This window comes from Electrophorus electricus, chromosome 21 (genome assembly GCF_013358815.1).
Source record: "Electrophorus electricus isolate fEleEle1 chromosome 21, fEleEle1.pri, whole genome shotgun sequence".
NCBI lineage: Eukaryota > Metazoa > Chordata > Actinopteri > Gymnotiformes > Gymnotidae > Electrophorus > Electrophorus electricus.
Window position 1 is genome coordinate 351418 of NC_049555.1, and position 23601 is coordinate 375018.

At 39.6% G+C, this 23601-nt stretch overlaps 2 protein-coding genes across 2 annotated transcripts; both read left to right on the forward strand.

Annotated features, from left to right (window-relative positions):
• Positions 1-540: 540 nt before the first annotated feature.
• Positions 541-10374, forward strand: f2 (coagulation factor II (thrombin)). The gene is made up of 14 exons (XM_027033158.2): positions 541-829; positions 960-1117; positions 1370-1394; positions 2805-2876; positions 3357-3462; positions 3545-3675; positions 4030-4341; positions 4479-4589; positions 8340-8463; positions 8584-8751; positions 9015-9188; positions 9421-9599; positions 9966-10036; positions 10123-10374. The coding sequence occupies exons 1-14, from the start codon at positions 754-756 to the stop codon at positions 10276-10278; spliced, it is 1863 nt and encodes a 620-aa protein (XP_026888959.2). The 5' UTR covers positions 541-753; the 3' UTR covers positions 10279-10374.
• Positions 10375-10889: 515 nt separating this feature from the next.
• On the forward strand, positions 10890-23601 carry arhgap1 (Rho GTPase activating protein 1). Its single transcript, XM_027033156.2, has 13 exons — positions 10890-10985; positions 12751-12923; positions 13639-13731; positions 13841-13928; positions 15003-15134; positions 15273-15359; positions 16823-16921; positions 17055-17165; positions 17660-17736; positions 18075-18152; positions 18322-18450; positions 20862-20965; positions 21374-23601. The coding sequence occupies exons 2-13, from the start codon at positions 12788-12790 to the stop codon at positions 21542-21544; spliced, it is 1305 nt and encodes a 434-aa protein (XP_026888957.2). The 5' UTR covers positions 10890-10985; positions 12751-12787; the 3' UTR covers positions 21545-23601.

The following is a 23601-nucleotide window of genomic DNA, read 5'->3' on the forward strand; positions in this document are numbered from 1 at the left end:
CAAAAAAGATTCTAGGTGAGTAACTACAGTGTACAGCTGATGAAGGACCTCTGTCCACAATGTTCTGTTTCTCTGGAATATGTACTTTGTACTTTACTACAATTTTGAATATATATATATATATATATATATATATATATATATATATATATATATATATATATATAGTGTCACTCCTTTGCTCTCTGTCTTAGATTTAACTATTACCCTGTCTACTAATAAAACAATAACCTATGAATAACTAATAATAACTAACCCTGTTATTCTTTTAAGTCTTTGCATACAAAGTATTATATTTTTAACTCCCAGATATTTTAGCTATTTTCAGTTCTGAGAGTATGCAGAAACTTTTCCCTCATTCCCTACTCTTCCAAGTAAGCTCCCAGGGATCTACAATCTGATATTTTCAATTTCATTTCAACATTAAAAAGTTACAACACGCCCTCTATTGCTTTACAAGATATGACAAAAAAGTGATGACTAAACAAGTAATTCACATCCACCAGCATATCATAATAAGAGTCTATGAAGAATGTTCTGGAATGTCCTAAGCCTGTTTTGGAAGAACACGGGTGAATCACTGTCCGGACTGATATGCATTATGAGGACTATGCAAGGTTGGATCAGGCACAATCTGTGCTCTGTTTGAACTCCAGTAGTTCAATATTAACTCAGGAGCTGCAGTAGTAGGTTTTGGAGGTTTGCTAGCAGCCTGTGTGTTCTAGGTCTTTTCAGTTGTAGTCACTTTATAGAATGGGAGCCGCACCAGTGTCTTTCCTCATAACTCTTCTCCTCAGCCAAGCCCTTCAGTTGACACTCTGCTATGATGGTAAGCTACCTTTTCTGGTTACATTCAACATCAAATGGTTGCTTGTGTCATTCATTTTTAAATTAATCCACAATGTCTGATGTAGTCTATCGATAAGGGATGGGAGACAGTTGCTGTTTTTTTTGCTCAGTTTTTATCGACGGTCCGCGGGCTGCTCAGGTTATCCGAGCAAGGAGAGCGAACTGGCACTTTGAAGAAATGAAGCAGGGAAATCTAGAGAGGGAATGTATGGAGGAGATCTGCAGTCATGAGGAGGCTCGCGAGGTGTTTGAGAAGACCGATGCAACGGTGGGGACAGCAACACTACCACAGAGAAGATCTTACACCTGAATACCTAAAGCATAGGACACTATGTAACTGTTTACTGTTTACTATGTAACCGTTTTCTATGAACACTGCCATAGCTTTAGTAAAGGATAGTTCCAGTAGAGTTGGATTTGTGAATGCGTCTCTCTTAAAAGGAAAGTGGACTTTATCATTTCATCATCATAACTTTGGGTTATTTTGTGTTTTATGGCAATTTGTTTCTCTTTCTTTTAGAATCAATTTTGGGAGAAATACTTAGGTAAGGCTCAAAAAAGTTAAGTGCACTAGGGTTTGAATTAAGACTGCCAAGTCAGCGTTGACCTTATTTTATGTAAATATGTGATATTGAACGGGGAGCCAAAGTGCAAATCACCCCCAGACTTTCCTGAGTAATCACCACATCAAAGTCTGACAAAGTCAGACAGCCAGTTTCAGTGCCTGGGTCCTTCTACTTCAAAATGGTTCATCCCTGCTCAACGTTTCATTAACATTAGTCAATGCCAGTTAAGTCTGAAGACATGCTAATTTGGGTTCTTAAAAACTGCCAACAATTTTAATGAATACATCATTAAATGCTAAGATTACTAATGATGAACAAAAATGAGAGAAAACTAGCTATCATTTAATTTTCAGAATGATAACAAGCCCATACTAATTTTTAGTCATGATTTTTACATATATAGCACATATATCGTGTCTGTACATGTGTACAAGACATTTAGGTTAGGATATCAAGTCAGAAGTCATTTTTATTTATACTAACAGCAGCATAACCATTCAGGATGTAATCTGTGTGAAATACACATTTACGGTATTTAGCTGATGCTTTTATCCAAAGACTTACAATTATGACTCAGTACAACTTGCGCAATTGAGGGTTAAGGGCCTTGCTCAGGGGTCCAACAGTGGCAACTTGGCAGTCTTAGGGCTTAAATCAGCAACCTTCCAATTACAAGTCAAGTGCCTTAACCACTGAGCTACCACTGCCCAATACATGGTGTGAGACTGCAGTCACTGGTCAGCAGTGGAAAAAATGATCAAATGGAACATAAGCTTTGTAAGACCTATAGTGATAGTCCAAAGGAAACTGACTGCTGAATACGTCTCTTCTGCTTTAAAAGTCAACATGGCCAAAACACCTTTATAAAAGAACCAGGATACTGTCCAGCTAATTCTGCATGCTCGGTGTCCAGGACACAACTCAAGCCTTGGACCCAGCAGCACTATCACTGTAGCATCTCCATTTAAAATCTGTCTCAGTGAATACGTGGTCTTAATCTGTCTCAGTGAATACGTGGTCTTAATCTGTCTCAGTGGAGACGTGGTCTTAATCTGTCTCAGTGGAGACGTGGGTTTAATCTGTCTCAGTGGAGATGTGGGCTTAATCTGTCTCAATGAAGACATGGTCTTAATCTGTCTCAGTGAAGACGTGGTCTTAATTTGTCTCAGTGAAGACGTGGTCTTAATTTGTCTCAGTGAAGACGTGGGCTTAATCTGTCTCACTGAAGACGTGGGCTTAATCTGTCTCAGTGGAGACGTGGGCTTAATCTGTCTCGGTGGAGACGTGGTTTTAAACAGTCCAGCAAACTGGGACTAAGCTGAGCATTCTTTTCCTGATTGTTCTCTCATAGGATGTATGATGTATGATATATCACATTCTCCCACACAGGTTGTGAAGGCAACACATTAAAGAGGACTCTGGACAGTGTGGGCAAAGTTAGAACTTGTGTAGAAAGAAAAGGTAAGGTTCATATAGGCTATTTTAATGTTCAGAGAATTCTATAGGTGTTTCTGATGTATGGTGAATAACACTGATTCAGAGACAGACATGAATATTGGTTGTAAAAAAAAAAAAAAGAAGAAATTACTGTTATGACTTAGTTTCTGAGCAGCCAGTTCACTTTTAGTCAGATCCTTGGCAAGTTGCAGAATACAACTTAAAATGTATTTGAAATGTGAAATAAACCGGTTCCTGTAGCTTACCTGGTAGATCAGGTTGGTGTTAATTACACCAACACCATAGGCATTGAGTTACAGGGTGCAAACACTGTCAGACTGATAAATAAATGTGCCACTCCACATGAAAGCATCTGTCAAATGTGAAAATGTATTGATAAAGACTGAAAAATTATAACACCCCTCTCAAGTTAAATAATTTAGATCATTTAAGATGGAAAAGCAATGTTTTTATGTTACAGCTTGGCCTTTTTGTGCTTGACAGATCTGTGCTACCATGGCATTGGTGAAGACTATTCTGGTAATGTTAGCATTACTATTTCTGGAAAGCAATGTCAGTACTGGAAAAGCAACTTCCCTCACAAAATCACGTATGTACAACTTCCTCTGCGCTTCTTTAGTCGTGGTACTTTTTTTGTCTTTAATTTAATTAATTCTGTTATTTGTTTCCAGTGAGTTCAATACTACAGTGCTGAAATTGCCGAAGAATTTCTGCAGGAACCCAGATAAGAGTCCCAATGGGCCTTGGTGTTTCACCCGGGACCCCACAGTCAGGAGAGAGAAGTGCTGGGTGGCAAAATGCGGTATTTCCCTTAAAACACTAAATACTAGTCAGGTCGTAAAGCACTAAAGAATTCTATATTCAGGTCCTAAAAGTCTCATTGAACTGCAATGTAAGTGCTAAACTCCTGTAGGCTGAATAGGCTGAGATATTTAGAGTTTGTTCTTGTGAAATCAGAGAAACAGTAATTTCTAAAGTTTATTCATCAAAACTGCACTACCAGAGAGAGAGACAAGTGATTAGATTACTAACGTTATTCTATAATAGCAGTAGTAGTGCTAATGTTTTTTAAAAATCTTTTTTAATGCCTTAACTTTCTTTAATGCAACTAGAGGTGCAGATATATTTGAACAGCTGTGTTTTCCTGTCCACACAGGTCAGGTCTTAGGACCTCTCCCTACTCCGCCGGCACAGACTATAGCTGAGCACTACACTAAGACCGACTGCCTGACTGACCAAGGGGAGACGTATACTGGAAATCTGTCTGTGAGTCTGCTTGGCTACACCTGCCTAGAGTGGAGCCTGTCCAAAGTAAAGGCCCTGAGTGTGGGGAAGGAGTTTATACCTGAAGTGTCACTGGTGAAGAACCACTGCAGGAACCCAGATGGTGATCTAGAGGGTCCGTGGTGCTATGTGAAGAACAAGGCTGGAAACATAACCATGGACTACTGTAACCTTGAGCTGTGTGGTGAGTGCAACCATGCCATGCATGTCCTTCTGTCATTTATGAAGGATTATGTTGCCCTAAAATGACTGCAGATGCCTAATGAACATTAGAAAACTTAAATTAGTGGCCCTCTGAAATGTGTCCCCTCTGTCTATAAGATGATCCGCTGGACGGGAAAGTGGAGGAGACAGGTGAGATACACCAAAGAGCAGATCTGGGAAAAAGGACGACTTTCTTTAGCCCACGCAGCTTCGGCCATGGAGAACTGGGTAAGACATGTCCACCTACATATGTTGATATTTTTAAACAAGTAATGCAAGCATGAAGCAAGCACATTAATTACAATTTACTCTCTCTCATGTATGTATATATGTATGTATGTACACTGGAGATCAAAATTAGAGAACAATTTATGAACCCTTGATTTTTCCAGAAATAATGTAATCTTCATTGGTCAACATTTGAAGGATTTTTTGTTGGGGGTAAACCATGCCACTAGAACAGTGTTTTACAAAATAACCAAGGTATTTCAACATAAAACCTTTATTTTGCAAAAAACACAATGATCAAAATTAGAGAACAATGACTGTAGCACAGAGACAGATTACAACTAAATTTTCTGAAGGTTACAACAGTCACCAATCAGTAGGAAGTGTACAGGCTGTTGCTTTGAATGACTTCAGCACATCTGCAACCACAGGACATCACTAGTCTCTCACACTGCTCTGGTGTGATTTTGGTCCACTCTTCTTACAGTCTCTTCCACAGTTCGGTGGTGACTGTTGTGGGTTTCTTGGCCATAACTTTGTCACCAAGGATTTTCCAGAGGTTTTCTATTGGGTTTAGATCAGGATTCTGAGCTGGCCATTTCTTTGTTTCAATGTTTTCAGTTTCAAGGAACTGCTTTACCCATTTTGCTGTGTGACAGGGGGCATTGTCCTGCATGAAAATTGCTGGCTGATTTGAGTGATAAACGCAAGGAATACCTATATTTTATAATAGCTATATTTCATAATGCCTATGTTCTATAATACATATATTCTATTAATACCCATGTTCTATAATACCCATGTTCCATAATACCTATATTTGATAATCCCTATACTCTAAAATACATATATTCTATAAAACCTATATTCTATAATGCATCTTTTGTATAATACCTATATTGTATAATACATTACCTTAACTAATCAGAGGATAATCTAAGAGAAAAAAACAAACAAAGGACACTAAATTTATGTATGCATATATTCTATAATACCCATGTTCTATAATACATACATTCTAATACCCATGTTCTATAATACATACATTCTATAATACCCATGTTCTATAATACATATATACTACAATACCTATGTTCTATCATGCCTGTTGTATAATACCTATATTCTATAATACATATTTGTATAATACTTATATACTGTAGTACATATTGTAAGGTGGGCTTGAACCCAGGTAATGACACGGAGAGCCTACTGGGTGAGCAACCACACTCTAATGATGGTGGGCCCATGTGCAGAACAGTTAGATCTTGGATCAGGTAAAATAAGAGGAAAAACTAACCACCACACCGAGCGTGAAAAAAGGGAGAACGGAGGATGCCACAGAAGAACGGCAACCCCAGTGCACTGGGGAAAACCAAATGAAAACTTCCCAAACCAAACCAGAAAATGAGGAGGAACTTTAATGGCTAAGGGAAGCCTTAGGAGAGAGACAGACTCGAGAGGGGAAAACTGGAGAGGGGAGGGGATGTGTAAAAACACAGACACCCTTGCAGGGTAGAAATGAGGTGTACCATGAGGGCTCACAGACCTCAATACCTGAAGTTACCGGCTAGGAACTTGGCTTGAAACTTTAGCAAAGACCCAGCACTGAATGACTGGGTCACTGGGCTTATATAAGGTCTAGCCCTGCTGTTGGGCATCAAGCCTGATTAGTAGTGTGGTTGACATGAGGCCTCCCTCTGGTGGCCGGAGGAGGCCTTGGCCTGGTGCCAACCTATACACACATATTCTATATGTTCTATAATACATATATTCTATAATACCTATGTTCTATAATAACTATATTCTAGAATATCTATATTCTAGAATATGTATATACTACAATACCTATGTTCTATCATGCCTGTTTTATAATACCTATAATCTATAACACAGTGGTAGCTTAGGTAAGGTAATTCTATAATACAGTGGTAGCTCAGTGGTTAAGGCACTTGACTTGTAATTGGAAGATTGTGGGTTCAGTCCCTAATACTGCCAAGGTGCTACTGTTGGGTCCTTGAGCAAAGCCCTTAACCCTCAGTTGTAATCAGTCATAACTGTAAGTTGCTTTGGATAAAAGTGTCAGGTAAATGTAATCCGTATATTCTATAATATCTGTATTCTATTAATACCTATGTTCTACTAATGCATATATTATTTAATACCTATATTCTATAATACCTATGTTTTATATTACATATGTTCTATATTACCTATGTTCTACCTAGGTATAATACCTAGGTATTATAGAACATAAAATATATGTATAAAATATATGTATTATATAGAATGTCTATGTATAGAATTTTTATAATACCTATATTCTATAATACATATATTCTATTAATACCTATGTTCTGTAATATCTGTGTTTAATACATTTATTCTATAATAGCTATGTTCTGTAATACCTATATTCCATTAATACCTGTTTATTAATACCTGTTCTTTAATACACCTATTCTATAATACCTATGTTCTTTAATATATCCGTTCTATTAATACCTATGTTCTGTAATAACTATATTCTATTAATACCTATGTTCTTTAACACCTATATTCTATAATACATTTGTCCTCTAATACCTATGTTCTATAATACCTATTCTCTAATACATATATTCTATAATACCTATATTCTATATCTATGTTCTTTAATACATATATTCTTAATACTTATGTTCTATAATACCTATATTCTATAATACCTATTTTCTATAATACCCATGTTCTATAATATCTCTATAATACAGTTATTCTATAATACCTATGTTGTATATTACCTATTTTCTATAATACCCATGTTATATATTATCTCTAGTCTATAATACAGCTATTCTATAATACTTATATTCTATAATACCTATGTTTTATAATACCTATACATTTACATTTACTGCATTTGGCAGACACTCTTATCAATGAACTAGAATGCTGTACTGTGTAAATACATGGAATATGTTCAGATCATACTGTACAGTTATGTTACTTGTTTTAACTAAATGTGCATTTTCACTGTAATGTTAGTCTCTCCAGAGGGTTATTCAATGACCGACAAAGTAATGTTATTCTTTCCTGAGGGTTATGCAATGACTGGGGCTGTAATGTTAGTCTCTCCAGAGGGTTACGCAATGACTGAGGCTGTATGGCCTGGAATCAATGCTGGAATTAATGTATTCCAGGTTGTACGGCCAGGCTGTATGGCCTGGAATCAATATAGGAATCAATGCTGATACCTAGAAGTGAGCAAACAAGCAACTAGGTTGAGACAAGAAGCCTCGAATTTAACAGAATCTAATGCAAAAGATAGTAAACTCAGAGCCAAAGGATACTAAATGTATGTATGTATATATTCTATAATACCTATGTTCTATAATAACTATATTCTATAATGCATATATTTTATAATACCTATAGTCTATAATACCCATGTTGTATAATACATATATTATACAATCTTTACTTTAAAGACTGTTTCTCTTTACTTTAAAGGATAATTCTGGTATTGAGGCAGCCTCAGTCATTGAATAACCCTCTGTAGAGACTAAAATTACAGTGAAAATACAAATTTAGTTAAAACAAATAACATAACTGTACTGTATGATCTGAACATATTCCATGCATTTATACAGTACATAACTACAGAATAGCGAACCTATACTCAATGCTGTACCACACCGTTAAAAGTCTGGTAATGCATTCAACTTAAAAAAAAAAATCTAACGTTTTAATGCTTTTTTTGGCTGTCAGAATGTGGAGTACGTCCCCTGTTCGAGAAAATACACAAAACTGATTCAACAGAGCAAGATCTAACTGAGTCATATTCAAAGAGAATTGTAGGAGGGGTCTCTGCTGAAGTAGGAAGTGCACCATGGTAATTACAGCACTTTACTGCACCTCATAAACCTTGTTCACAGTCATGACACTCAGTCCCACATCTGATTTGCAAACATGTAGTGTTTGTGTTATTGATGTTCATACTCGGCTGTTGCAGGCAGGTGATGCTATACAAGCGTAGTCCTCAGGAGCTGTTGTGTGGGGCCAGTTTGATCAGTGATGAGTGGATCCTCACTGCTGCTCACTGCATCCTGTACCCACCATGGAACAAAAATTTCACCATCGACGACATCCTTGTGCGTCTTGGAAAACACTATCGTGCCAAGTGAGTGTCATATAACACAAAGTGCTTACCAACCATACAAGGCACCAGCATTTGTCAACAACATTGGCAGCAAGTTAAAATATTGAGTTAAATGAGTTTAAAAGTAAAGGTGCTATACTAACATGGAATGTCTTAGAGGTCTTTTTTTGTAATAATACCTGATTAGGTGGGATGGTGGGGTCAGATTGTGGGTACAGCCCTTGATTGGTTGTGATGGTGGGCTCAATGTGTGTACAAGCCCTTGATTGTTCTCTCTGTGGCAGGTATGAAAAGGGCACTGAGAAGATTGTGGCAATTGATGAGATCATTGTTCATCCGAAGTACAACTGGAAAGAAAATCTGAATAGGGACATTGCTCTGCTCCACATGAAAAAACCCATCAGCTTCACTGATGAGATCCATCCCATCTGCATGCCGACCAAGAGTATTGCAAATACGTAAGCTAGGCTATTACAATAGCTTAGCGTGACGCTGTTCTAAGTTCTAATAAATGGAGCTTTTGTAATGTTACAATCTTAATATAGCCTATTATACTATTCCTTTCATACTCAAACGATCTTCAAAAGTTTAGACTATTCAGAGTTATGTATTGAAATCCATTTATTGTTTACCATATGTATAACTAATACATAACATGCAGAAAGTAAGAGCCTCCCTTACTCTGTGTAGCTTGATGACTGAAGGGTTCAAAGGTCGTGTGACCGGCTGGGGCCTCCTGAAGGAGTCATGGACGTCGAATCCTCAGAACCTGCCATCAGTACTGCAGCAGATCCACCTGCCCATCGTCAAGCAGGAAGAGTGTCGCAAATCCACATCCATCCGTATCACTGACAACATGTTCTGTGCAGGTGAGGGGACAGTAGGATAATGTAGTGTTCACGCCTTAGGACAGTAGGACAGTGTAGTGCTCACTCCTTAGGACAATAGGGCAGTGAAGTGCTCACTCCTTAGGACAGTAGGACAGTGAAGTGCTCACTCCTTAGGACAATAGGACAGTGAAGTGCTCACTCCTTAGGACAATAGGACAGTGCAGTGCTCACTCCTTAGGACAGTAGGATAGTGCAGTGCTCACTCTTTAGATATGAGCACTGCTGCTCACTGCTCCACTGCTACACCTGACTGTTGGTAGGATCCCAAACTAGAAACCACTCCCAAACTCCCAGAGAGTTTATTTTCTGCAGAGAAAGAAAGGTAATCGTGTGTGATTCTCTTAGGTTACAGCCCAGATGATACGCAAAGAGGCGACGCCTGTGAAGGAGACAGCGGGGGACCTTTTGTAATGAAGGCAGGCTTATTGTTTTTGCTTTTATTCACTGTTTCATTCAGGTCTGTATATATGTATTCTGAGCTGTAACCTCTTACCCTCTGCAGAGCCCTCTTGATCAGCGCTGGTATCAGCTCGGTATTGTGTCTTGGGGCGAGGGCTGCGATCGGGACGGCAAATATGGATTCTACACTCACCTGTTCCGCATGCGTCGCTGGATGAGGAAGATTATTGAAAAATCAGATGGGGCTGATGATGAGTAATGATGATTGATATACTTGTGTTTTCACAAGAATTAAAGATCTCTCTCTCTCTCTCTCTCTCTAAAGTACAAATAAACTTTGACTATTTCATGTTTACCTTGGAGATTTATTTATTTATTTACATTATTTCTTGATGCAACATTGTTCCTAATTGTAAAAATAGGATTAAACTACAGTATAAAGTTTGTGAACAAACTGTGCAGTGGCTTGACAAAGCTCATTATAAGAGTATGAAAGATAAGAATACGGGAGTCATCATGTACAATAGGTCTAAAGATGGATCTTTTTAAGAAAATTTATGATGCATTTTGAAAGCCTGAGAAGCAGTGAATTCAGTACATTTTGTGGAAAGAGGAAGGGACACCTTTATTATATAGCTTAGAACAACTTGTGTTGGCTGGGAAACTAGAGGAAAGAAGACATGGGAGCAATTAAACATGAACCAACCGCAACTCACGACAGTACTGCTGCTTTTGGCTGGTGTATCTTTTTCAATTCTGCAGTGTTACCCCTCAACCCCTACAAACGCAACCGTCTGTGTGAGTAGTTTCTTAATATACATGCGCAATAAAAATAACCATTTATTATCTTTAACTCAGACTTTTATGATGAAATAAGTGTTGAACGGTTGTTAACCGGAAGTGCTGCACTGAATTAGCTAGTTAGTCACAGTTACGAAATCTTCAGTAAACAGCATCGAACGTCAGGTAAGGTTAAGGTTTTTCCTTTTGATTTTACAATTACGAATAAGTTTTGAGTTCAGCGTTTACTATTTCACCTCGGAGCTATTTCTAGTGCAGTGAAAAACTATTGTTGGATGCATTTGAGCCAACTTGAAGTTAAAGCAAAACTGGTTCCTAGCTCTCTGTCCAGTATCTAGGTTAGCTAACGTTAGCCTTGGTTACCTCTGGTGAGCGATAGCTAATGTTAGCTATAAGTGTCACGATAGCTAGCGGTTAGCAAACAGAGAATTATCTTCCTGCGGCGTAATGGCATTGATTTAAAACAAATAGCTAGATAACGACAGTTTAGTATAATGTAGGTAGTGATAATATTCTGACGGACAGACGTCTAAAACTCACTTATCTGCATTAGTTAAATGTCTGGTTAGCAACGTAAGAGTCAAAAGGCTTTACTTTTAGAAGCTGGCCAATGTTACTTAAAGTTTAAGGTGGCACCAGTACTAAGGTTTTGTTGACGCAATGCTTTGCAGTTGCAGCCAGTTCTGAAGTTTAATGGTTTTGTTTATTTAAACGCAGTATTTAAGAGTACACGGTTAAATCGTAAATAACAGGTCATGTGTTGATGGAAATATTGCTAGGTGTCTACGACATTAATTAATATTGCCTTAAGTCTATAGCACACCTGAAACAATAGCTGCATATTTCACATTACTCACGTTAAATAGAGCTAATTTAACTTAATATATCTGTATATGATCTTAGATTACTGTTGATTAAGGAAGCAGGCGGTAGTAAAAAGAGCTTGCTGACAGGCCTGTTACATTTTAGCCGTCCTGTTTGGTAACTGCTCAGTGACACGCTTGTTGACTCGAGAGGGACGTGGTTTCAGCGGCTCCCGGTTTCTTCTTATCTTGCTTTAGATGGCCAGCAAAGTGCAGGCCCAACCACTGCGGAGTCAGATTTCCGCTTCTGAGGTGTGCACGACACGCAGCTACAGCACGTCCACCGCCCTTCTGTTTATTTACATCCACTGCCGGATGACACATGATGGTATCAGCTTTGATGAGCACCTTTGATAAGCATCATGTGAAGCGCTATGGACTGTGCTTAAGTGGGACTGGCTTCGCGAGGTAGCGGAGCAGTAGCGTGCCATGCTGCCATGCCGCTCTGTAGCTCGAGCCCTGTATTTAAAGAAACGTCATTGCAGATGAGCATCTGCACAAAGCAAGCGCTCGTGCAGTTATCCTTACGGATTTAAAGGTGCCTCCACTCACTCTGCACACTCACGTTTACATTGGCTCATATTCTTGAAGATGGGTTCTCTGCTGATTTTATTTATGATTATTTCATATTGCGCTTTAACAGTATAAGAAGTTATTATACTGTTGAAGGTATTTGTACTAAATGTTGGCATTTCTTATACATTAAGTGTATATTGCTACCAGATTTAGAAAAAGCTCAGTGAAGCTGTTCCCTGTTGTCATCCTTTATGGGGAGTGAGGGGGGTGGGGCTTGGCTGGGTTGGCAGGCATCCAGGCAGCAAAGAGACTACTGGTATAAGACATGGGAAGTACTTAGCCAAGCCACCATTCATGAATGTTGTGTGGAAAATGCCTCCTCCCCCTTTTGCTGAAAGGGGGTGTGCTTCATACAGAGGTAGTATGCACATGTTTTGGTGTGTTTATAAGCATAGCCAATGGTTTGATATTCATCTAATGTGACTGAGAGATGTGTGTGCTTGTGTGAGCATGGAAATGCCTGCATGTATCTTACAGTGCATCTTTGGCAGGATCTTGTGTGTAGCAGTGCTGGTGTAGAGGACCATCATGTCCTCAGATCTGCTGGTGGACCTCCACGATGAGTTGGGTGGGGACGACTCGCCCAGTGCCGCCCTGGACCAGCTCAAATTGGTGCCCGACAAGCAGTGGCCACCGGATGACCCAGTGAGCGTCAGCAAGTCAGGTGAGCAGCATTCAGTAGGGAGCTGTAAGTGTGTTCGTGGGTGGGTATGGGTGTGTGTGATTTGGCTACTTTAATTAGTTGTTTGAATGGAAGGGCAGATCAATGCTTATGGGGCTGCAGAAATTGGCAGAAGCACTGGTCCACTGTATTGGTGAATCAGAAGCACTGGTCCAGTCTATTGGTGAATCAGTTGGTATGTGGAGAGAAATGCACTGGGAAAGATTAGCTTGTACACATACACAGCTTTTATCACTTCCATGCTACTTACCTGTCAGGCTTTATTGAGGCTTATCCATTACCATGGGTTGCTATAGTTCTTCATAGTTTGCCAGATGTCATTCAGACATGCACAGCCAGAACTTCAAAAGTTTTAATTTCCATGCAAATGTGTCTGTTATGTAGACTGTTGGTATAACATTCATTTGTATTGCTTCACATTTGCTTCACACTTTTATTCTATTGATTAATCAGGGTAGGCTGGTGTGGTCTGTTAATCTGAAGAAATTCAGCCAAGGTGTTGTTAACAATAAGGTCATTACATGTGTGTCATGAAAAGTCACATCGTTTTGTGAGGCTACAATAAGAGGATATGGGTCAGGATACATGCAGGGTGTGTCCCTTAAATTAATTATTGCAAAATTCTCTCTCCTGACCTGTTTACTTACAGTTAATTTCTAGCACAAATTAACCTATTATATTATTAACTGCTCTGTAGCTACAGACATTAAGAGCCTCAGTCAAGGTTTTCACTTGGCATGGGATGACCCATTTTACGACATAGCAAGGCATCAGATAGTGGAAGTGGCAGGTAAGCTCTCTGGTATGTTTATTACCTAAAATTGATACAGGCAGTAAACAAGGATATTTTAAACAGTAAAGTCTGAACTCTCCCTCCCTCCTGTGCATTCTCACTGCAGGCGATGATAACTTTGGCCGAAAGGTGATAGTGTTTAGCGCGTGTCGCATGCCCCCTTCACATCAGCTGGACCACCACAAGCTACTCATGTAAATATCTGTTTTTCCTAAACCAGCACTTCAGCCACTCTGAGCAAAGTCAGCTAGTTTTGGTTTTGCTTCTGAGACTTACTTAAGTGTTTTGCGGAAACACCACTTCATCCAAGCCACTCATGTTTTCTGCATACAGAAAGTTTAATTACACTGCAGTTCTTTCTTCTTAGGAGGAAGAAATGCCAGATAGCAGCTCTTAGCAAGCAACACTGCAAGTGTTCCTGTACTGATATATGTAAAGACGATGATGTTCTGTACTCGTATGTAAAGTTGATGTTGAAGTTTGTTAATGATCATTGATGATTATTGCTCGTTGTTGACACGAAGGAGCTTAACAGGTTTCCTGATATGAATGTATGACAGCCAGTTTTTGCTATTAATCTAATGTTGACTTGCGTCAAGTCAAATTTATTTATATAGGACTTTTTACAACACGTCACAAAACAGCTTTATAAATGTAAGGGTTCAGATCCATAATGCACAAGCCAGAGATGACAGTGGCAGTGAAAAAACATGGGATTTAGGAAGAAACCTTTGGAATGATTTATTACATTATGTTTAATCCAAGTAGCCAGTAAAGATGTGGGAGTCTCAGCTACTCCAGTGGGTCTAGGGTGGGTGAGCTGGTTCTACATCCATTGGAGTTGATGGAGTGGGTGGATTGATATGGCAGCATCAGTTCATCTACTGGCAGTACTGGGACATTTTCTGGTGTCATCATAGATGCTTAGTCAGTGATGAGCAGTACTAGTACAGTGTTGGCATCATCTCCACAGTAACATGCAAATAAAACAGAAGGTATCATTAGATCACTAAAGATGAACAATGCATGGCCATATACAGTTCATAAACAGTTAGTGAACCATCCATATACAGTAGATGTGCCAGTGAATACCACGCAGCTCTGGCAGGTTTATCTGTAGCAGCAGAACTAAAAGGGAGGACCACAGTCCTGAGGGCTCTCTGAGAATGTGTTTAAATGGGCACTGCAACCATCTGAGTTTGTGTGGCTGATTGTGAAGTGTGCATTTATCATTCAGCTGTGTACATCAGTTAACTATGACATTGCAGGTACCTGAAGCAGACCTTAGATAATTATGTGGAGAGTGACTACACGCTAATCTACTTCCACCACGGCATGACCAGCGAGAACAAGCTCTCCCTCAGTTGGCTGCGAGATGCCTACCGCGAGTTTGAGAGGAAGTATGTAGCAATGATTGTTTGACCATGAGAAAAAGGACCATAAAACCATACTCTAATGTTCCAAACTCTCTACATCTTTTTGAAAGATATCTACAGAAATGCATTGTGAACTTTCCTGTTTTTGTGTGTTCTTGTCAGGTATAAGAAGAACATAAAAGCCTTTTACATTGTCCATCCCACCATGTTTATCAGAACGGTTCTCATCTTCTTTAAACCACTTATCAGGTTGACACTAAATATCATTATATTGATTATATTAATACACTGCCTGGCCAAAAAAAGGTCACACACACTAATATTTTGTTGGACCGCCTTTAGCTTTGATTACAGCACGCATTCACTGTGGCATTGTTTCCACAAGCTTCTGCAATGTCACAACATTTATTTCTGTCCAGAGTTGCATTAATTTTTCCCCAAAATCTTGTATTGATGATGGGGAATTTGGACCACTGTGCAAACTCTTCTCTAGCACAAAGATTCTCAGAGGGTTCAGGCCTGGACTCTGTGGTGGCCAATCCATGTGTGAAAATGATGTCTCATGCTCCCTGAACCACTCTTTCACAATTTGAGCCCGATGAATCCTGGCATTGTCATCTTGGAATATGCCCATGCCATCAGGGAAGAAAAGATCCATTGATGGAATAGCCTGGTCGTTCAGTATATTCAGGTAGTCAGCTGAGCTCATTCTTTGGGCACATAACGTTGATGAACCTAGACCTGACCAACTGCAGCAACCCCAGATCATAGCACTGCCCCCACAGGCTTGTACGGTAGGCACTAGGCATGATGGGTTGCATCGCTTCAGCCGCCTCTTTTCTTACCCTGATGCACCCATCACTCTGGAACAGGGTAAATCTGGACTCATCAGAACACATGACCTTCTTTCATTGCTCCAGAGTCCAATTTTTATGCTCCCTAGCAAATTGAAGCCGTTTTTGCTGGTTAGCCTCACTGACAAGTGGTTTTCTTAAGGCTACACAGCTGTTTAGTCCCAATCCCTTGAGTTCCCTTCGCATTGTATGTGTGGAAATGCTCTTACTTTCACTATTAAACATATCCCTGTGTTCTACTGTTGTTTTACTACAATTTGATTTCACCACATGTTTAAGTGATCACCGATCACGATCATTCAAGATTTTTTCTGACCAAATTCCTTCCTTGAAGATGATGTTTCCCCACTGTCTTTCCATTTTTTAATAATGCGTTGTACAGTTCTTAACACAATTTGAGTAGTTTCAGCAATCTCCTTAGATTTTTTCTCTGCTTGATGCATGCCAATAATTTGACCCTTCTGAAACAAATTAACATCTTTTCCATGACCACAGGATGTGTCTTTCGACATGGTTGTTTAACAAATGAGAAGCTACTCACTGCATCAGTTATGGTTAAATAACTTGTTACCAGCTGAAACATAATCACCCATGCAGTAGTTATCCAATGGGAGGCTCTTAACTAAGCAAATAGGTAAATCCAGGTGGTGACCTTTTTTGGCCAGGCAGTGTATAATGTATAATATTTCACTATACACAGGCAATAGAATACTTTTTTTCTGTACTATCTTAGCATACATGTGTATATGTGTACATAAATATCTTAAATATACTTTATGGAAATACTTAATGTGTCTGATTAAAATGGGAGTAAATTAGTGTATGTCTCTTACATGTGTGTGTGTGTGTTATCCACAGCTTTAAATTTGGCCGTAAATTACACTATGTGAACTACCTAAGTGAGCTGGAGGAGATTGTCAAGTGTGACCAGCTGGTCATTCCCAGTCGAGTCCGAGCGTAAGAGTGAATTTTGTCCCAGTGAAATCAAAGCTTTACCCACACTCACAATGGCATAGGAAGCATATCATAAACTACAATGATATTCTGAAGAACGTTCATGATGCGTAACCCACTGCACATCTGCCTGTAGGTATGATGATAAGATCCGTCTGAACCTGAAGCCGTCTGTTGTGTCTGGACACATGTACCCTCCACACAGCCCCCCCCTCCCCTCTCAGCAGTTTGGAGTGCCTCTGTCATTGTAAGTGCCTCTGTTGGTGTAAGGTGTGTCTGTCCAGTTACCCTTATGGCAGGTTCTGCTTTCATAAGCAGTTGTTTTAGTTTGACTGGTGTGAAGGTGAGTGCATTGTGTGTGTTTATGCTGAGAGGTAGGGGATCTGAATATGAGACTATTCCCCTGTGTGTGTTTAGGATGAGAAGTAGTGGGCAGTGGGAGCTCAGTGGTTAAAGTACTTGACTGATAATCGGAAGGTTGCTGGTTCAAGCTCCACCACTGCCAAGTTGCCACTGTTGGGTCCCTAAGCAAGACCCTTAACCCTCAATTGCTCAAGTTGTACTCACTCATAATTGTAAGTCACTTTGTAAAATGGAAGTAGGGGTTCTGACTCTGAGGGTGTTCCACTGTGTGTGTTTAGACTGACAGGTATGGGGTCTGACTCTGAGGGTGTTCCACTGTGTGTGTTTAGACTGAGAGGTAGGGGGTCTGACTCTGAGACTGTTCCCCTATGTGTTTAGACTGAGAGGTAAGGGGTCTGACTCTGAGGGTGTTCCACTTGTGATGCGAGACACCATTAGTTTCCTCCGGGAGCAGGGTGAGCACCATCTCTTCTACCATTTGTCCATTCACTTTCTCGTGTTAGTTTTCAGGAGGTCATTCATTCAGTGTATATCTGTATTTCAAAGGCAGGATTATCTATTAAAAATGACTTACTATAGGCAGATATCTAAGTTTAATTTTAGGCTTAAATGTGTAGTAGTCTAGTCTAATACTAGTCTTCATTTCTGGTAAGCCAGCTGTGTGATTTGTAAAGAAAGGTTTGAGGTTAAGTGATACAGTTAACCTTCAGCCACAATGAAACTTTCCCAAGTAACCAAGCCAGAAGATTTGGCCTTTGTCCTCATGAGGTTTCTCTCTGCCCCTGTCTGTCAGGTCTGCAGACAGAGGGAATATTCCGGCGTTCTGCTAATGTGAGCCTGGTGAAGAACATCCAGCACAAATACAATTCAGGTACCATCTGGACACGTTTGAGAAGCTGCTGCTCAGGCTGTGCTTTGTCAGTTCAGAGCAACTACTGCCCTGATTTCAGCAGCCAGCTGCTGTTGTGAAGTGGGTGTGTGTGGGTGTCTAGGTGAGGAGATGACTATTATAAATACTGATGTGAAGTGTGTGTGTCTAGGTGAGGAGGTGAATTTCTTTCAGCTGGAGGATGTGCATTTGGCTGCTGTCATCCTGAAGACGTTCCTTCGTGAGCTACCAGAGCCTCTACTCACCTTTAAACTATACAACGATGTGGTAAACTTTCAGAGTGAGAGCACACCACGTTTACCAGCTCCACCACACCACCAATAACACTGAATACACCTTTAGATGAGAAGCACCATGGTGAACATGATAATCTCCACAAGGGGGCAGTATTTTCACTTTATTATCCTTTATGTGCACTGGAACCACCAGAATGCTGTATGTTTGCACTTACAAATCAATATTTGCTACATTATAATATTAAGCAAAACAACCTAATCAACCATTATGTAAGTTCACAAATGCAGGGAGTAATCAATGGTGCTGCTGTTGCAGTACCAAAACAACTTTTAAGTAACTTAATCAGAAATATTCACTTGAACAGACTCGCATAATAAAGTTCTGTTCGCCTGGCTACTTATGGCTGGTTGTTGCTCTTAGTCACATGACTAAAATATGCCTGCTAACAACCATTTAGCACACATATGAACAACGATATAGTACACTCATTAACTAAATAACTAGTAGCACTGTGTGTTCATCTACTTTGCTAGGTTGGGCAACTTGCCTGAAATCTGTTGTACTGCATTATACTGTTTTCTTTTGTAAAAACTAAAGTATATATGACCTTAGTAAATATAGCTACAGCTTAAGACTGTAATGGCTACAGCTTTAGAAGGGCTTCATTTGTTCCCCATTATTGGGCTGTAGCCTACACACATTATCTTCATTGTGGAAATGTCTACTGTGGGGAAAAATACACCAGTGGTACTATGTCAGAGTGACGTGTGTGTGTGTGTGATTGTGATTCTGATTCTGATTCTGATTTGATTTGAATATATGAGACTGATAAGTTGAGACTGATTTAATGAGACTGATTGATTAATAATGGATACATAGTAAATCATGTATTGTAAAGAATTAGCAGAGGAAGCAAAGGAATCAGTGTTATTTTACTTTATACAGTATCTTATCTGAGTGCTCTGTTCAGGAGAGGTCTTTGGACACTGTACAGTCTGAACACCTCTGTTTAGTGTGAGAGGTCAGGAGCTAACACTGCCCAGTCTGACCATCTGCAATTGTTCTGACAAGAAGCCCAGTATCCAGTGATATATGGAGTGATTTAGACCCAGTTAGTGTAGTTTCTTGTCTAGTGTGGAAGGAACTATTGTGTTGAATGCACAGCTGTAGTCTACAAACAGCATTTTTACATATACTGCAGTGTGCAGTGGGTGAAGGCACTGGAGCTTTTTATTTTAATGTCTACCTATAGGAGAGGAGAAGAATGGAGCTGTGATCTGATTTGCTGAATGGTGCAGGGAGGGGCTTTGTAAATTTCTCGGAAGGGAGAGTTGCAGTGACCTAGTGCAGTGGTTCTCAAACTTTGTGGATGGTAATTACCACTGCCCCCCCCCCCACCCCCCCCCCCCACACACACACACACTCTAGAAAAAATCTTTACTTTTAGTTGCATGTTCAGGATGAACTGTGATAAGATGGCATTGAGGGTTTGTTTCAGAACCTTATTAGATGAAATCAAGCATTGTAGCATGTCATTGTTGTTTTCCAAACCATATTTTACAGAAGTTTTATCTTATTTTCAGATTTTGGATTTCATCATTACTTGCACTTGATGAAACAGACCTTTTCTTACCATAAACTTGCCCATATTGCTAGCTTTATAAACAGCTATTGCTGACCTAAGCATAGCTACAAGCGGTGTAGTGCTATTCAGGTGACAGACGATCTAATAAGTTGCCGCAGAATGGCCGTGAACTGTGATTAGTTGGCCCCTTTTAAAAATTTTAATAATGTTTAATAATCCCCATTCAGTTTTTGTTTAAACACGTACCACTTTTTAGACATTGCTGAAGCAGATTTAATTTTAAAAAGTAAAGTTATACAGAAGATATACAACAGCTGATATATTTCTGTGCCCCCCCAACACCTCCTTGTAGCCTCCAGTTTGAGAAGCACTGGTAGTAATGTGCAGCTCTTCCTTCTGCTACAAGTTATTTTCTGGAAGCATTCCAGCAGAACTCTATTCAGGGTTGCCTTTATCAAAGTCCCCCAGCACAATAAAAACAACCTCCACATGCCTGGTTTCCTGTTTGCTAATGGTGTCATACAAGTGCTGCAGTTCCAGGTCATTGTCTGCTAGTGGAGGAATAAACACTGCAGTAGTGATTTATAGAGGAATAACCAGAACGGGTGACTTATGATTGTGGTGTCACACACTGTGTTTATATGTTTTGCTGTTTAATGTAACTGTGTTTCTACTTCTACCTTTTCCAGTTGTGTGTGAGCTATAGCTACAGTAAAAGCATTACCTTTAGAAGTACACATTGTATTTAAACATATTGTATTGAATTGAGTATTGAAACAATGGAAGGGTTTCAGATAAAGCCCCACTGACGCCTACACGTTTATGAACTGTCACTCTAAACACTTTATCCTGGTGTCGCTTTCCCTCAGATGTAGACAGTGTGTCTCAAGCCATAACGATCCGGAACATGCTGTTGTCCCTTCCTGAGGAGAACTACTCTTCACTGCGCTACTTGTTTCAGTTTCTTGCTCAGGTGAGGAAAACTTCAGACATGCAGGCTAAAAACAAAATGCGCTGGTCAGTTATTTTTGGTGTAATCCCATTAATCTATTTGTGAAATAGCACCACCGTGACTGCCTGAAGAAACAAGGCATATTGATCTTGTCTTAGCACATAATCACATTTATTTGATTTGCTAGAAGACAATTAGCAGTTTTCCCCAGATGAGGGTGCTGACTTCATAGATGTGTCTGGAAGTGCAGGCTTGTGATAGCACACTGATGATCATATGTGTAAACTCGCCATACCACTGATTATTTTCTTCTGTTACTGTTGTGCAGTTCTACAGATTTGCCTTGAAAGCAAAATATCAACATTTTCAATGTAGTGTTTTTATGCTTAAATGTGACTCTTTAAATTATTAACCATGAGTTTCGTGTAGGTGTCAGCAGAGAGCGAGGTGAATAAGATGACCAACATGAACCTGGCTGTGGTGTTTGGACCTAACCTGCTGTGGGGTCAGGATGCTGCCATGACACTTAGCTCCATTGGACCAATCAACAACTTCACACGTATCCTGCTTGACCTGCACGAACAGGTCTTCACTCAGTAAGGAGCGGTGGACATCCCATTCCACCCCGTTTGTGCCCCTCCTGCTCTCTGTAACTCCTACTTCTCCTGATGTGTCATCCACACCCTGCCCCCCCCCCCCCCCCCCCCCCCCCCCCCCGTCCTGTACTGTTTCTTTTTTACTCTGGGGTGAGGCTCTGTAGGAGGGAAACTGCCAGGTACAGAATTTGACTTCTTGTATAAGACTGAGGGCCTTTTTTCAAGATGATATTTTCAGACAATACAGACAATCAGTAATTTTTCATTTCTGCTATGATGTATCATAACAGTACTGTTGTGACAGAGAATCTTTATGTAGGTTTTGATCAGAGACTGAAATCAGTCACATTCACATAAATGTAGCTCAGTTTTTAACATCATCTTTGTAAGGTTTGGGGTGGGGTGATTATTTTGCTATGATATTGGCCCTTTTCAGTGGTTTTCAGTTGAGTCAGTGTATAAGCTTTGCTGTGAAAAAGAAAAGCCCTTTCTACTATGGACCATAGTCACTGCTATGGATCAATATAAAGCACTACTACAACTTGAGACACTTGTTTTAAACTTATGATACTGCCTTTAAAATTTCTGTTATACTTTTTTTGTTTATTTTTTTTATTCTTGTATATCATTTGTATTATCTTTTCTACTGTATTGCTGTCAGTCATTTTGTTTCATGCTGTAGATAAATGCAGTATGATGCTTGTTTTACATATCCATTCTGTATACCACATACATTTCATTTACCTTATCACATTGAGTAATCATAATCCACATGGTAATCTCAGAGTTACTGGCATACCTGAAAATGAGTAAAGTGACAGGGGGAGGAGTTAACCCTTAATCACCACTCTTCATAGGACCATTCATACATCTGGAGCTGGAGAATAAGGCTCTGGGTCATTAGGTTGTTCTGTTGCTGAGAGACCAGCATATTACAGCTAAACATGCTAATGCCTTGAATTGTTAATGATCCCGGAGTGGAGAGCATTCAGAGTAGTACTTATGCTCTTCCTGCAAAACCACTCATCTGAGCTGCCATTGTCCTGCCTGACAGCCTCGGATGTCTTTCTCTCTCTTTTCTCACCTTAATTATGTATGGGTATATCATATGTGGGTATGTTTGTTGGGTTGCTTGTGTATCTTGATCTGCAGTGCTGTACACTTTAAAAAAAAAAAAAAAAGGGTAAACACCCAAAGTTCAAGTTGTTGTTCATTCCGTAGAGCAGGTTTCTCGCAATCTGCCCTAAAGGACAGTGCTTCTGTTGGCTGTTCTGTCTGTCATGGGCTTTGGGGATTGTACAGAGAGCTGGAGTTCCTGCCGCTCAGTAAGGACTCCTCGTGGTGTCTTTGTTTTCTTGTACATTTTTAGGAAACCTACAGATCTGAAGTTGTTATATGTGTTGATACTGTAGGGTGAAGTACAGCATTGTTATTATAGGAGGGCTATGAACCAACAGGGACTATGATTTTTCTTAATTTCCGCAATAAGAAGAAATTAAGATGGCTGACTATTTCACACAGTATGCAGTTCTTCCCTGTGAGATATAATGTACAGAACAACAGGACTCCAGGGGTGCAGCAGGGTTCAGGAGAGTGTGGGTCTACCCAAGTGATGTGTTTTAAATTTCAATATGGAGGTATATCTGTTTACTCTGTATGTATGTCAGTCTAAAATCCACATTGATATGTGAACCGGTGACTTAAATCATCTAGTGAACCTACAGAAAATTTTAATCATTAAGCCTACCCTGTGTTTGTGTGCCTTATTAAGGTCAACAGGCTATTAGATTCGCTTGTTTAAGATTAAAGCTCTGACCTTTGCTCAGATCTTTAACCATTGTGTCATCCTATTGTATATTATAATCCATTGCCAAACAGTTTACCTGTGCTGTGGATATGTGTATTTCTGGTTTTGGGGTGAATGTTGTTTTCTTCTTGAAGGTTCTTTATTTTCATCTTGGCTGTTTAAATCCAGTTATTTTGCTTTTTGAGATCTGTACTTTTGTAAATGTGGTTATACATGGTATATGAGTAATAAATGGTATATGATGGTATATAGTA